Source organism: Neofelis nebulosa, chromosome 9 (genome assembly GCF_028018385.1).
Source record: "Neofelis nebulosa isolate mNeoNeb1 chromosome 9, mNeoNeb1.pri, whole genome shotgun sequence".
NCBI classification, from domain to species: domain Eukaryota; kingdom Metazoa; phylum Chordata; class Mammalia; order Carnivora; family Felidae; genus Neofelis; species Neofelis nebulosa.
In genome coordinates, this window is record NC_080790.1 from 78,734,998 (window position 1) to 78,752,020 (window position 17,023).

The window sequence follows — 17,023 nt, forward strand, 5'->3', positions numbered from 1 at the left end:
AAGATGTAAAAAAACTCAACTTGGGACTTATATTAGCAATAATCAACTCAAAAGTAATATTAAAATTACCTACATATACCGTTTAACTTGACCAATGTACTCCATCAAATGCTCTGAAATACAGTAAATTTCCATGTACTGCTCAGTGATTCAAAGAAAACATGGTAAATAAGACCAAACAATGGGAAAGGAATGAAGAGCAGATTTTCATAATAGGTTATTCTGCAGATTATTAATTTAACAAGGAAAGTCAAATTGTACTCCTAAAACAATGTATGAAAAACAGCATTTTCTAGAGTTACATAGTTCTCTATTTTTTGTATATAGTAATAAATTAACATCAACTTAATTAAAAAATGAGTTGAACATTATAGATTTAGAATATCAACTCATACTCTATTCATAACTTACAAAGATACTTCTCTAAGATATTTTTTCCTAGTTTTCATTTTTATCCATACTAACAAAAACTTGTCATAGCTATGAAATGCACTTATTTGTATTATGAGTGATTAACAGGAATTCTTTACTTTTGGAGGTAATTTGCCATACTCCCAACAAATCATTTATTATTACTTTAATTCTAATTATTATTTTTATATATTATTATTATATCACTAATTATGTTTATTCTGAATTCACTTTCATTCATGTGGGGGTGGTATATGATGAAAAAAGGTTGGAGAATAAGGGCAGCAACTTGTTGAATCTAGTAGTGTTCAAATTCACAAAGAACTGCTAAATATTAAATTAAAATATTAAATTAAAATCTAGGTGTGGCAGAAATATATCCATTCAAAATCCCACTAAATGCAACATGTTAGACACCACAAAGAGTCTTTCACTCAATGATCTTCACTTTGCCCTTGACTTAGAATGACTCATGTAAATATAAGAACTCAAATTAAGATGTGAGTTTTCGACTGTATCTTCCTTTTTGGAAATATCACACAGGATGATATTAATGATTGCAGAAGAATCAGTAATCTAATTCAGGAATTTCAGTCAGGGTCTTTGCAGTACTATAACCTAAGCAGGTTTCTAACAGAGCAATTGTAAGTGTGCCAAAGCCATTTTTCTCAAGTTGTTTTCAGTTAAGAGGTTTGGGTTTTATCAGAAAACTATGAGCTAATGAACACCATTGTTTTAAAGGTTATGAAACAGATAAAGTGTAACTTTATCAGTAAACTTAGTTGTTTCTATTGAAAACAAAAAAAGGACTAAATCAGAAATACCTCATTGACATGAATCCCCATAGTCTTACCTCATAGTCTGTGGTGATCTGTATGGCTCCATCATGAATCCCTTCCAGTTTTTTTGCAGTAAGTTTGACTCTGAACACTGCAAAATAGCCTGAAGCTAATATTACCTGTATGTAGTAGAAATGACATCATTCATTAGCCTTGCTAGCTCAAGTTTCCTATTAAAATGGTAAAGAGAGCTATTGTGATGAAGTGATTTCTGAATTCTTATGTATGTCTAGTGTATGACAGTGAATTGCCACACCATCTTGTACAAATATCTCAAAATAATGTCCATCCTTTGATACTTATTCCATGGGCCACCAAGAAAACTGGCTTCCTGAGGAACAATCTGATTCCCATCTACCAAGATGGAAAGGGGTATGGTCCTCACACATCACACCTATACCCGCACAGAGGGTGAGAGCTGGAGCAAAGGGACACAGCTTTCCACCAATCCTTCAGCTATTTTAGGGTACAAGTACAAAGTTGGTTCTGTTTCAAGTTCTGAATTTAACTGTCACATTAATAATCATGCCTTCAAAGCAACTGAGATTATTGCGTCATACGAAAGTGTCAAATATAATGGAAAGAAAGAAGAGTTAATAAAAATTTGAAAGAAGTATGGAAATTTTATCTGTTTTCTCAAGCTATTTGCTGATGTTTCTGGCATTTACCTCTTTTTAACTGAAGTATAGTTAACATATAACGTTGTATCAGTTTCAGGTATACAACATAATGATTCAATACTTGTATACATTATGAAATGATCACAATAAATCCAGTCACTATCCATCACCACACATAATTAAAAATTTATTTTTCTTGAGATGAGAACTTTTAAGATTACTCTCTTAACAACTTCCACATACGCAATAAGTATTACTAATTATAGTTACCATGCTATACATTATATCCCCATGATTTTTAACTGTAAGTTTGTAGATTTTTACCCCCTTCACCTAGTTTGCCACCCCCACCCCCTACCTGCAGCAATCACCAATCTGTTCTACCTATGAGCTTGGTTTGTTTTATTCTTTTATATTTTACATCTAAGTGAACTCATATAGTATTTCTCTTTCTCTGTCCAACTTCTTCCATTTAACATAATGCCCTCAAGGTCCATCCATGTTGCTGCAGATGGCAAGATTCCATTCCTTTTTATGACTAATATCCTTGTGTGTGTGTGTGTGTGTGTGTGTGTGTGTGTGTTTGCGTATTAACCACATCTTCTTTATTCAACCATTGATGGTCACTTAGGTTATTTTCATATCTTGGCTACTGTAAATAATGCTCAATAAACATGCAGGTGCATATATCTTTCTAAATTAGTGTTTTCGTCTTCTTCAGATAAATATCCAGAAGTAGAGTTACTGGATCATATGGTAGTTCCATTTTTAATTGTTTGAGGAACCTCCATACAATTTTCTACAGTGGCTGTATCTACCAACAGATGAAGGTTCCCTTTTCTCCACATCCTTGACAACACTAGTAATTTCTTGTTTTCTGACAGCCATTCTGGCAGGTGTGAGGTGGCATCTCATTGTGGTTTTGATTTGCATTTCCCCGATGATGGCTGATGTTGAACATCTTTTTCATGTGTCTGTTGGCCATCTGGATATCTTCTTTGGAGAAATGACTATTTAAATCCTCTGCCCATTTAAAAATCAGACTGCTCATGTTTTTGCTGTTGAGTGGTATGAGTTGTTTTACATACTGTGGATATTAACTCCTTATTGGAAACATGTTTTGCAAATATCTTCTCCCATTCAGTACACTGTCTTTTCCTTTTATTGATGGCTTCTTTTGCTACGCAGAAGCTTTTTAGTTGGATGTAGTCCCAACAGTTTATTTTTGCTTTCGTTGCCTTTGCTTTTGCAGTCAGATCCAAAAAAATCATCACCAAGACTGATGTCAAGGGACTTACCCTTATGTTTTCTTCTAGGGGCTTTATGGGTTCAGGTCTTAAATTTAAGTCTTTCACATCTGGTTTGAGTCAGTTTTTGTGAGTGGTGTGTGACAGTGGTCCAGTGTCATTCTTTCCACACTCTCTTCAATTGTGAGATTCCCAATGGCAAGTAAGTAATTCAGTTTGTGAAGCTGTACTTCAATTATTAGTAGTTATATTTTATCTAGAATTCACATTTACCTTAAAATAACAAATGTCGACACACCAAACAGACTCGCTTTCTCCTTTTTTAGAAGCATTTTCTGTGTTGGTTTTGTGCAATTCTAACACTTTCATCATGACTCCTGCTGCCCAAATCAGAACACAGGTCTGAAGGTCATGGACTTGTTGGCAATGTGTGTTTCATACGGAACAGGATGCTAATTTAGTTCATAGCTTTGGGTTTTGGGAAAACAGTTGAAAATTTAGGCACTGTAAGCTTAAAAAAATCATTTTGTGGAGTTGCTATTTTGAAGTTGGCAACTCACTACAACTTCCTATTTTAAGAGTTCATAACAATGATCTCATCTTTTTGTCCCTTGTTTTTAAATTTAGAGTTTCATATAAAAGCTAATTCTAAAACCCTAAATTGTCAAACAGGCTTTCTGTTGTTAAATGGACCTCTCAAATTTAAATAGTATGTGTTAACATATGCTATTTATTGTTAGGAAATGATCCAGATTTCTAGAATTATTTGGTTTATAATGTCTTACTAGGAAACAGAAAACTCAACCACGTGGGAGCAGATATACACATGATTTGACTCTTTACTGTTGAAAGGAATACATTAATGGCTGGCCTAATTATTATGTTTTCAGCATTCTATTTCTATTAAAAATAAAATCTCATTTGCAGTGACAAATATTACTTCTCATGGATATATCTTTGTTTTAAAAGGAGGCTTTATTTTTGAATCAAATTTAATACACTATAAGTTACTGAAATATACACAGCCATAAATTACCACTATTCACAAATATCTGATTATGTAGCTTGAATGCTACATAGTTGCAATTAGAATATATGTCAGTACTGTTTTCCCCCTTTTCATAAATCCTCTTCCAAGCTTCTACACACAATCATCAAATTTTTATTTACTTCATATTCAATCATAAAATCATGATTTACTTTATGTACTGGACTGTTCCCAAGTATTTGAATTATTAGTAATGTTACTATAAACATCTCCATTCTCTCAGCTTTTACTTCTTCAAATTATTTCCACAGGAAAAATTCCCAGGAGTGGTATATATTGCCAAACTGCTCTCCAAAATAACTATTTTTGGGGATCCTTCTAGTATAAACTGTTTAAATCAATTTTTATAGCCTATGGCATTCCATGGAAGCCTATTTGTCAACCATCTCTGTGCGTAAGGACATTTTATCTTTCTTTTGTTAAAACTGCCACAAAAAGTTCCATCCTTAGCTTAATGGATGGATATGTTAAGCTCCTCCTCATACAAGGTGACTCTACTAGTTCTGTTCTGAGTAGGTATAAACTCCAAGTTCCACTTTCAGTAGTGGAAAGGGCTTTGACTAATATATCTGTTATCTCTGTTTCATGCTCCTTTATGACCAAATGTACCTATTTATACAACAGAGTAGAAGTACAAGGGCAGATCTAGAAAGGGATCAAACAGTGTTTGCTTCACTGATACTCTCCTCTCATCAGTACAGAAAACTGGCCACAAATATTCTGTATAATCGAAAACACTTTCTGCCAGTGTGCAGGGCCATCTTTTTGGCCAAGTAAATTCAATGAACACAGGATTAGTTTAGTACCTATGGGGATTTCTCTTATAATGACACTTGTGTTACAAAGAGATTATTTAAGTTTTGTTATAGAACTTTTTATGACAAGGCAGAACTTACTCCTTTGGGCTTCAAGTGCCCTCAATATAAAAGGAGGGGTTGAAGTAGATTACCCACAAGAACCTTTTAATATCAAATAACAAATGTTACTATGAATCTCACAAAAATATTAACTGAAATATGTGTTGTAGGAATAGTTTTTTACTTGGGGTTTAGACATACATCTAAGTTTAAGGCAACAATAAGAAAATTTACTTACTGACGACTGGTCTGATAAAGAGGATTTTTCTAATTCCGGAAGGCTTGAAATTATTGTAGTTCTATTGCCTTTTTCAGAAGCTACAAGTTCTATCGATAAACCGTCTCCTATGATGTGCCAACTTTTTATGGCCAACTTAAAAAAGAGAAAGATATGAAAGTGATTATTGCAGCACTAGCATAAAATCCTTAAATGTGATTTAGAATAAAAACATATATATATTTTTTTACCTCAATTGGATTGCTGTTTATAATTGCAAATAAAATGTTACTTGCTTCTGTAGCACTCAATATGCCAAAATCTATGAAACGTTCCTCTATTTTAGGGGGTAATACAAAGTACTGAAAAGATATGAAAGAACTAGATTAAATATACAATCACATTTACATAAAAGAATGTTATCAAGAGAAAGTAGCTATATGAAGATATCCTAAGGTTTCTATATTTTATGTCAATAAACACAAATATACACATATATAAAATATAATTAAGCATTCTGTACAATGAAATATTTTGAGTAATCAGAAATGAAAACATTCATAGTCTCTATGGAATAATATTGCTTCTCTAAAGGCACATAAAAGAAATAGGAAGATAAAGTACTAGGGAAGGTTAAGTGGAGCCCTAGAGGATGAGGCAAAAAATCCTTGGTCTCAGGAAACATTATGCATTCATGAGAGCAGCCATGATATATAATTATTCAAGCAAAACAAATGAAGAAGTGGGATAATTCTGCAATTATCCCCAGCTCTGAAATTCTTATTGATGTTGGCTTTTTGGAGAATTACATCTTTATATGTTCTCATTTTCTTTTTAGCTTTTATATCTTTCTTACCAGTTTTATTTCTTATCTAAAGTTCTTTCATTGATTATCCTAAGGACAGCTTAGTTTGGATTTTTTTTCCTCTGGCTTATTTTCTGTATTAGAAAGACCTTTACTCTTTCCTACTATTCCCAACTGTGTGTCTTTACCACCTTACTTTCACCTTTATTATTTGACTCTCTTCTTCACCTTGTATTTCCTAGTTTGAGTCATCTCTTCCTTAAATACTTTCCTCTTCACTCTCCCTGTAGTATTGTTTTTTTCTGCTTATTATTTTCTCCTACTTAGTTTGTTTTTACTTTCCCCATGATTGTAACAGTTTAAAAGCAAAACCAAGAGAAAGCACAATGTGGGAAAGATCTAAGTACAAGCTGTAAGGGAAGGATTCAACTGTGACATGATAAGAGATGGCCGCTGGGAAGGATGAAAACCAGTTATCTGAAAAGTACTGACTGAGGAGGGATGACACCAACTTGTAGAGCTCAGAAAATGGCAAAATTTAAGTATGTACCTGTACAAAATGATTGCCTAATAATAGCTGAACACACAAAAGACGGGTAGAGTTAAAATTTTAAAGGTAGGTAACATACTTACATCTAAAAATCCTGTATATACCCGCACAGGTAAATGAAATTTAGAAGCATTGGTAATAAGTAAAATATTGTTATCTATGTGCATGGATGATGTGGATGGCATAAAAAACAGAGTAAAAATGTATCCTGATTCATTTGGAAGAATTAAGACTGGTTTGCTGAAGTTGTGAACCTAGGAAGTGAGGGGAGAGAAAAAAAAACAATGTGTCAGCATCATCTAGTTGATAGATTAGTAAAATCAAAAGTATGGGTGTTCCCAGACATACTTTAAACATTGTTTTGGCTTCTTCTGGTAGCAATACATCATGAATGAGGATTGCAAAGCTGAAAGTGTTCGTAAGGTAAATTGGCCTTTCCACAGGATCAGCAGGACTGTCTCGGATGTGAAATAATGTTGCAGCGTGATCAAATCCCAAATAACTATTTGAAAAAACATAAACAAATCATTTTTACCTCCATGTGTTAATTTAAAATCTAAGTTCTTCTGTTTTTAATAACTTTACATTTAGCATTAAGGACATAACTGGAGAAGTATAACTATAAATATTTTAGAGATTGCACATGATTTAAAACAAAACTTAGCTTACAAAATATTGACATGTAATATAAAGAATTATTCTCTATTGAATTATATGAAGTCAAGTAAAATCAAGGACGTATTAACAGAAAAAGTTTTAAGCTACTTAAGAAAAATCATGTTCATCATTTTATTGCAACCAGCTTTGTTAAGATGAGTCCCTACCAAGAGGGATATTGAACTATTATTATTTCAAGTATAATCAGAAAATGAACTACATATTTTACTGCCCATTTATAAAAAGCTGTAATTCTAGACGACTGTTTATAAGTTTATTAAGGAATACAAATGATTTTGTTTCAAGTGACAATATACCTTAATAACAAGCCACAACTGACTGTATGTTACAGAAGGAATTACAGAAACAGCTTCAATGATTTGAATATTATTTAAAAATCATAGATTCATTTTTCTATTGTATTACTGAATCATTAAGACTTTATTTAAGCCCACATTATATCATCCTATTTACCTTTTTCTTCTAAAAAGTTAAACAGGAGATTTTTCTCCTTTACAGTGGAAGTTGTTCTTTTCAACAATTCCATGGAGTTTATGTGAATTTGGATACTACTTTTGCTAGGGTCAATGAGTAGGAAAACAAAATTTACTGATTAGTGAAAACTTAGAAAGCTTACTTTAAAGAGAAACTCACCCATCTAAAACTTCTGCTTGATATGGTATTTCAAGTTTAGAATAACTCTTTTCCTTTGCCTTAACAGTTATTTTCCCAGAAAACTGAGACGGTTTTTTTGCCTTTGATGCTAAAAGGAAGCATAAAAAATAATCTCTGTCACCTTTTGCTATCAGAGTTTATATACAGAGCAGGATGAGAGTGACTTGATGTAAGCTGACAAAATCTTAAAAACAAAGCTGAAGTTTCAGATTGGCAAAGAGGAGACTTTTACATTTTACATCACATTATCACACTTTTTATCCAAAAGAAGAAAAATATTTTAATTTTCCAGTAATGGGATTAAACAGATAAGGAATTAACAAGTGAACACAATTCAGGAGGAAAACACTGTATTTGAGCTATTTCCCTAGAGCCATAAGCCATGACTTTCCTCACACCAGGGCTTCTCAACCTGGGCACTAGTAACGTTGTAGGCCAGGTTAGTTCTTTCTGGGGTGCAGGGGCTGTGCTGTGCTTTGTAGGATGCTTGGTGGCATCCAGGCCTCTGCGTGTTAGATAGCAGTAGCAGCCCCCAGATATGACAACCAAAAATGTCTGTGGACACTGACAAATGTCCCCTGGCCTAGGAGGCAAAACTGGCCCCCATGGAGAACCCCTGGTTTACAGCTGTATTAAGAAATAACATTCCTTGTATGGCCAGAGTCTTGTTATAAACACCAAGAAAGTAGCATGGTGCAAGAAGCATCCGGTGTTGTGTATTAGCCTACCCGAACTCATAGTATAAGACTCTCCCTGCCATAATATTGCCCTTACAGATGACGTAAAATCTTTACATTTTGTAGCAGTTGTGAATAAATCCATCTGGAATTACAGAAATAGATTCAGTTGGATCCAATCTGGGTACCCATTAGATGTTCTTTTCAAAGCAAATAAAGAAGCTGTTTATCTTTATCCTACTTAAGGTACTTCAGGAACACTTCCAGTTAGTTCTGCAAATGTGTGTAATCCAACTTTAGCACAAACAACAACAACACAACAACAAAAAGGGTATGACATCTAGTATGTGGCTATGTATAGACAGTGATTTCAGATTTTAAAAACTCCCCCTCTGCCCCCCTTTCCCCCCCAGATAAGAAGGGGTGCCTGGGTAACTCAGTCAGTTAAGCGTCCAACTCTTGATTTCGGTTTCAGGTCATGATCTCGCGGTTCAGAGGACTGAGCCCCACCTCAGGCTCTGTCTGCTCCACATGACAGTGCAGAGCCTGCTTGGGATTCTCTCTCTTTTCCACGTGTGCACACATTCTCTCTCTCAAAATAAAAAAATAAACTTAAAAAAATGCCTCCCATTAAACCTCATTTCTTTCTGCTTGTTATATGGCTATTACTAGGTTTATTATTTTAGGAGGCTGTACAATATTCCTACTATGGATGGGAGGATGGAAGGGGAGGGAGAAGGTGACACCATTCCCATGGTAATAGAAACCATTTTTTTTTTTTTTTAACATTTATTTTTGAGAGACAGAGAGAGACAGAGTATGAGCAGGGGAGGGGCAGAGAGAGAGGGAGACACAGAATTCAAAGCAGGATCCAGGCTCCGAGCTGTCAGCACACAGCCCAACACAGGGCTCGAATTCACAAACCACGAGATCATGACCTGAGCCAAAGTTGGACTCTTAACTGACTGAGCCACCCAGACACCCCTAAAAACCACTTTTAAGAAACGAATCATTTACTTTTAAAAGATGCTTTTCCTTTATATTAAATTTTACATAATTTAAGAAATACTATTTTAGCATCTATGATCTCAGGAGAACCAACATTATTGACATTCATTTATATCAAGAAGGGAAATACTGCACTGGGTTGTCAACTCAGGAGCTGGAGAAGAACAGTGTGGGAGAACTACATAGAACAACTGTTCCTGGTGAACACTCCCCCACTGCTTGGATCAGAAGGATGGATCCTAAACGTTCTTAGGGTCAGGAATTACTATTGGCCGCTCTTCTTAGTAAGAGAAGACAATGTACTTGCTGATGCTAATACTGGTGGACATGACTGTGGTATCCCAGCAACAGAGAAGATAATTTACCAAAGATCTGGAAATAACTGTGGCATCAAAACCTTCTGCAGTACTACTTCTTGATAGCTGGGTTATGAAAGTATGCCACATATTTAGTCGTGATTTCTTAAAAAAAACTTTTTTGAACATTTTATTTATTTAAGTAAGTGTTATGTCCAGTATGGGGCTCAAACTCATGACCCTGAGATCAAGAGTTGCATGCCCCACTGAATGAACCAGCTAGGTGCCCCTTAATCTTGATTTCTCTGGGAGTTTTCTCTGAGCTCATGGGATGAACACTAAAGCTTGGCACCCAGAATGTGCACTGCTCCCGATCCTCCCCAGAGCCCTCAAGTGCAAGGAGTAAGCACAGATGCCCTCACAAACACTGTGCAGAGTCTTCCAGTATTCTGCTATACTCGGTAGATCACAGTGATCAAATGCTCTCTTGTGATGAGGAGTGTAGGTGTGAAATGTGGGCTACGAGCAGAGGTGGCTACATGATAAAGCCAAAGTATAAGCTTCAGGGCTCCTCACTCTGCAAGGGCCCTTATGAGAAAAGCCCCATTTGGATTTCAGTTCTTATTAAATGTAATTACATACATAGTTAAGCAGCTATCAAATCACTATTTAAAAATTTTTGTGACCGCAAATTCAATAAATGTTCTAGTATAGGGGATAAAGCTGGATAAAAACATGCTATTAAGATAGGTTAAAGTCTGGGTTAACATTTCAAATATCAAAATATACAATATATATGTTTGAAATCATAGTAATCTAATTTGACAATGCTATCATAAAGGCTATTATTTTAGGTAGGCAGAGCTGTCTTCCCTGTTTAAAAAGCCAATATAGGAAACTGTTACAGGGAATACTTTATTTCTATTCTCAAACATGCTTCTGAAACTCAAATACATTATCACTCAATTACAAAAAATAATGACTTCATAATTAAGGTAAATACCTTAAATACTATATATTCACTAGGTATATATGTGAAAGCCCAGATTACAAAAATTTAATCCAATCCTAATGTATTTGCTAATACTAATGTCACTTTATGAAGCTGCATTCTTTCATGAAGCAATCAAATAAGAATTTGTGATGGTTTATAAGATAAACCAACCTAAGCAGTAATACAAAATCTGACTGTAAAATGGTCAGGGTTTCTATATGAAGATGTCAGTACAGATGTCTTCTAGTTTATCAAAATAAGATCACCCCATTAGAGAGTGAAAGCCGAATACTTACCATCAAAACTAATACTTGCAACCTTGGTATATTTACTTTCTGAAGCTTTTAACGTAATTGGTTTAAAGTGTACTGTTATAGCGTCATTTTGTGGTGTAGGTCGAACACTCTGCAAACAGAAAAAAATATGTATCATTATTTTAGTCTCATGGTTCAGTTACATTACACTGGAGAGTGTACTGGAAACATGCAGCAGAATAAAAAAATGGAAGTTTAACTTTATGCGCTCCCTTTAAACAGAATAGGCCAGGGGAGCCTATTCTGAGGGCTCAGTTGGTTGAGTGTCCAACTCTTGATTTTGGCTCAGGTCATGATCTCACAGTGATGGGACTGAGTCCCACGACGGGCTCATGCTGGGTATGGAGCCTGCTTAAGATTCTAGCTCCCTCTCCCTCTGCCCTGCTGGCACATGTGTGCTCTATCAACAAATCAATAGAATAGGTCAAACTGGCACAACATCACATTAATTTCATCAGAATATCTTCATGCAATAAAATGATGGCCATAGGAAGAGTTTAAGATCAGTAAGTGAGTGTAAAAATCTAGAGACAAACTAGTACCATACACTAGGTATGAATACATAAAACAGGAAAAAAAAGGTATAATGAGTCATATATGAGAAAAGGAGACACGAAGATTTTGATAGGGTCCCTCTTAAAGAACTCCACCATACCAAATGTAACATCCTGACTATGTTGAATAACATCCTGAAAATGAAGAATTATGTGAATTTGGGAGCCAGTACTCCTCTGCCACGGTATTTTTGCAGATCCCTCTTCTTCCTCTTCCTCTTCTTTTAATATTTACTTACTTTTTAAAAATATTTATTTATTTATTTATTACTTACTTAAAAAAATTGTTTTAATGTTTATTTATTTTTGAGAGAGAGAGACAGAGTACAAGCTGGGGGGGGGGGGGGCGGGGGCAGCGGGCAGAGAGAGAGGAAGACACAGAATCCGAAGCAGGCTCCAGGCTCCGAGCTGTCAGCACAGGGCCTGATGCAGGGCTCGAACTCACAAACCATGAGATCATGACCTGAGCCAAAGTCAGACACTTAACCAACTGAGCTGCTCAGGCGCCCCTAATGTTTACTTACTTTTGAAAGAGAGACAGAGCATGAGTGGGGGAGGGCAGAGAGAGAGGGAGACACAGAATCTGAAGCAGGCTCCAGGCTCTGAGCTGTCAGCACAGAGCCCGATGTGGGGCTCAAACCCACAAACCACGAGATCATGACCTGAGCTGAAGTTGGGCACTCAACCGACTGAGCTACCCAGGTGCCCCTTGCAGATCCCACTTCTAATGGGACTTTCTCTACCTCCCTAGGGCATGGCTGTGTAAGTGAGGCATGCCACTGTTACCAGGCAAGGCTGTACTCCCATCTGTGGGACTGAGCAGTGGACTGAAGGGCTGTGTAGCTTGGAGAGGTCAGAACAGTTTAAACTAAAAAATAAGATTTTTCTATTCAACAACTAAATCTATAATAACAAATACCATAAAAGCTTGCACTTTTGGAGCAAACTAGAAAAATAAATACAGTTTAAGGTGAGTTACTTTTTTATTACCTTACTGACACAAAGCATTTTTCATTGGAAGGAACCTTAAAGATCCCCATCTCCTTCCCTGTTTTACAGATGAAGAGAACCTTGCAATATGGAGTGATGTTTCAGTAGCTAGGCATCAAGAGGCGGGACTGGAAACCAGATGTCCTGACTTGGTTCAGGGCCTGGGCCCTTTACTGGCATCCTAGTGCCTAAACATGTATTAATGAAGTCATGGTATTGTACACAAATCTTGATCAATACTCTTCCTTTAGAATTCAATTAGGGGGTACCTGGGTGGCTCAGTCAGTTAAGGGTCCAACTCTTGATTTAGGCTCAGGTCACACTCTCACAACCATGGGATCAAGCCCTGCGGAGCCTGCTTAAGATTCTCTCTCTCTGCCCCTTTCCAGCTCATGTGCTCTATCTCTTTCTCTCTCTCAAAAAAAAAAACAAAAAACAAAAAACAAAAGAATTCATTTAGAATCTTACTTTGGTCTCAAAATGTTTCTGGAGTTTTTTGCTGATTTTTCAGGGGCTTTATAAACTTGTCAAAGCCTGATGCTTCCCATAGAAAGAACACAGTTCTTTTCTGTGACACCCACCAGGCACACGCCTGCTAACATAGGTGCAGTCAGGTCCCTGCAAGTCACCAAGTTCTTCCCCGTCTCCCTACCCACCCTTCAGTACATCCGTAAAGGTGGAATCTGACTACAAAGGTGGAATGAAGGTACAAGAACCACCTGAGAGAGTATGAAGAAAAACTGCTCCTTTTGCACTGGTGTGCTATCACAGGGAAGAAAGTTGGTTACACATAAAGATTACAGACACTGCTTTTACTACCAGATGGTGGGGCGTCTCCCTCCTCACTGCTCGTTAGTCTTTACTGGGCCTGGAATGATGACCCTAAGGATGGTTCTGCAGTTTTCTGAGCTGGAAATCTTAATAGCCTGAGCTCTTGGCCTCAGGGTCTTTTGGTATTTTAACTCTTTTATCTTTCTTCTGAACTTCTCATTTGCTTTGGAATCTCTAACTGGGGCTGTAAGTGGATTTGTTCATATTGATATATTTATTATCAGTATGGTTGTGATTAGTAGCAATCATTTAAAATACAAATCTCTTCATCCCTTAAAGAGTGTGTGTGTGTGTGTGTGTGTGTGTGTGTGATTTTTAACAATAAAACAAAGCAGTTTGACTATAAAACGGGAAGGTTTCATATATTACATACCTACACTAATACTTCTTCTAAAGGAAAGGAAAGCAGTACAGAAGTGTACGTGACAATCCCATTTGATGAATTTATGCAACAAAAAAGATATTAAGTATTTAACTAGAAGTGTCAGTTTGAGTAAGCTGCCCATCTACTCTGGGCCTTATTTTTCCTGCCTGTAAAACACTAGGGGATTAGATTAGGTATTTTCTAAGATTCCATCTATTTACAAAATTTGGTGGTTGTATTAATTTTGTTCTTTTTTCAAATGAGCACTTTTACCCTGAGGTCAAGATTTGTTACAGAGATGATCGTATAAAGCATTGTAGTTTGCAGAGGACTTCCACATGCTCTACTGAATGTGTCAGAGTAGGAATGGAATCTTGACCATTTTCAAACACGCTTAAAGACTGCAAGTAGCAGTTCATTAGTAATGACGACGACACCTTTTGAGTGCTATTAGCCTGCACGACACCATAACAGAAATAGCTAAATAGAACTATTTATTTATTTAAAACAGTCACTGTAAATAGTAGGAGCTTAGAGTACTTGATGAAAAATGTTTTTCTCACATGTAACATATTACTCTAAGATTTTCCTTACCAGAGGAAAAAATTTTTTTAATTGTTTTCCTTTTTTTTTTTAAGTTATTTTTGAGAGAGAGAGAGAGAGAGAGAGAGAGAGAAAGAGAGAGAGAGAGAGAGAGAAAGAGAGAGAGAGAGAGAGAGAAAGAGAGAGAGAGAGAGCAAGCGCAGGGCAGGGGCAGAGAGAGAGAGGGAGACACAGAATCTGAAGCAGGCTCCAGGCTCTGAGCTGTCAGCATGGAGCCCAATGTGGGGCTTGAACTCACAAACTGTGAGATCATGACCTGAGTAGAAAGAAGCAGGATGCTTAACCAACTGAGCCACCCAGATGCCCCTAGAAGAAAATTTTTATATTCAGTATTATTAACTCTCTCCTTCTCTCTTTATTGCACCAATAGTAAGCAAACATTCAATTGACTCACTTTTTTAATGTTTTATTTATTTTTGAGAAAGAGAGAGAGAGAGGGAAAGTGTGCACATGAGTGGGGGAGGGGCAGAGAAAGAGACATGGGGACAGAGGATCTGAAGTGGGCTCTGTGCTGAGAGCAGCGAGCCCGATGCAGGGCTCAAACTCATGAACCCGGAGATCATTACCTGACTCAAAGTTGGATGCTTAACCAACTGAGACACCCAGGGGCCCCACTGACTCAAGTTTTATACAAATGATCTGAACTGTTCACTTATTATTAAAAAAAGCCCAACAAAATGGAAAAATCCATTTTCCAAGGAATCAAAAACAAAGCTAAACAAACAAAACATTTAAGTAGTGGCTCATTCTGGTTTTTTTTCCCCCCCTATTCTGGTGGCCTTAAATGAAAAATAATACAAAATCATTAACTTGTATTAAGCATATTTACACTAACAATCTATTTTAGAATCAGTTACTAACAGTTGCATACTAAAGATAATGGAGAAGTAGAAAAAAATATGGCAAGATTCCCAGGAAAGGCAGCTTGCACATATTCTAAATATAGTTCTAGCCTTTTCTCACGATATTCATACCCAACTAATGTTCAGTAACTCTCAAGTGAGATTCAAAGGCCCAGCACATTCTAAAACTATTTAGAAAAACATTTGAAAAGGAAAATAATCTTCCAGTATGTAACAATTGTATTTCTAACAACAGATACACAAATTTATTAAAGCTCATATCAAGTTTACACTGGTAAAATTAAAGTATATCTGTCATTCTTATTCATCAATTAGTAAGGAAACTTCATGCAAATGTTCCTTTTAAGATATCTCAAAGCAAATTTATTCCATCATTTATACTGCATTAATGGTTTTTAAGTGTTGAGGAAAAACCATATTCTCAAAGTTGCATTACAGACAATCAAAGTCAGACAGGCTTGAACCTGAGTATCTTGTCCATTAACAGGTGAGAACTGTTTATTTTCAGATGCTTGCCTCAGGAGTCCCATATCTAGAAAGATGAAGAAACTCTGAATTCCTTTAAGGGGAATTAAAAAAACAACAACAACCCTCCAGCTTCTGGCAATGCCTAGGTCATCCTAAAGATATTATATATTTGTGAAATGGACAGAGGTGGGACATTTATAAAAATATGTCAGTCTCTAAGTATGGCATATTATGTAGCAAGATACAGGAAAAAACCTTAGGAAGCTCTCTTATAACTCAGTTTCCATGGTAGATGGGTTTGTTTCCTGGCTGATAAGATAAGAAGTCTAAGCTAACATTACCTCTCAAGTGGACCACTGCAATGGACTCCTAACTTCCTGCGGTGAATTCTCCACAAACTAGCTACTATGACCTTTATAACACATTAATTAGATGATGTCTCTCCCTTGCTTAAAATTCTGTAATTTGCTGTTGCACTTATAATAAAATCTAAACACCTCCGAGAGCCCAGAAAACCAGGATCAACCCTCCGGCCCTCCCTTTATGTTCAACCTTCCTTTCTTTCCCAGGACATCCAAAGTTGTTTCTGCCTCAGGCCTTTGCAATCACTGTTCCCTTTGATGGTAACACTTGTCAGCTAGCTTTCTTAGGGGTGCCAACTTCTTACTCTTCATTTATTACCTCAAATGTCAGCTTCTCTGAGACAACCCTGTCTAACCATCTCTCTCCCTCACTTACATTCTATTCTGTTTCTTTCTTTGTTAGAACTTGGTTTGATTTACAATTTTGTTGCATACCTGTCTGTCATCAGTCTCACAGCTAAAAAGTGAGTTCAATAGGGGCAGGAACCTTGGCTATCTGATTTACTGCTATGTTCTCACACACCTCGCACAGAAGCTGGCATATAGTTGACGCCCATTAAACGGAATAATGAATGAGGAAGTAAGAAGAAACTAATAAAACACTGGCAGAGTGTAGGCTCTGGATATTAGGAAAAATATATACATACGTAGCTACAAATGCAGATATACAGACATATATTATAGATTAAAAGATTTTTAGTAGAAATACTGAATATGAAATTAAAATGATATATTTATAAAGACTTAATGGTGTCATTATATACTAATATACC

At 36.2% G+C, this 17,023-nt stretch overlaps 1 protein-coding gene across 2 annotated transcripts in view; it reads right to left on the reverse strand.

The window, feature by feature from the left end:
* Nucleotides 1-17,023, reverse strand: part of TMEM131 (transmembrane protein 131) — a 239,272-nt gene that overhangs the window by 51,805 nt on the left and 170,444 nt on the right. For both annotated transcript variants that reach the window (XM_058684342.1, XM_058684343.1), the window contains 7 exons: nt 11,198-11,306; nt 7,906-8,014; nt 6,943-7,096; nt 6,678-6,848; nt 5,491-5,601; nt 5,261-5,395; nt 1,265-1,369 (listed from right to left, as the gene is read on the reverse strand). In XM_058684342.1, coding sequence (XP_058540325.1) covers nt 1,265-1,369; nt 5,261-5,395; nt 5,491-5,601; nt 6,678-6,848; nt 6,943-7,096; nt 7,906-8,014; nt 11,198-11,306 — 894 coding nt within the window. The remainder of the gene's footprint in view (nt 1-1,264; nt 1,370-5,260; nt 5,396-5,490; nt 5,602-6,677; nt 6,849-6,942; nt 7,097-7,905; nt 8,015-11,197; nt 11,307-17,023) is intronic.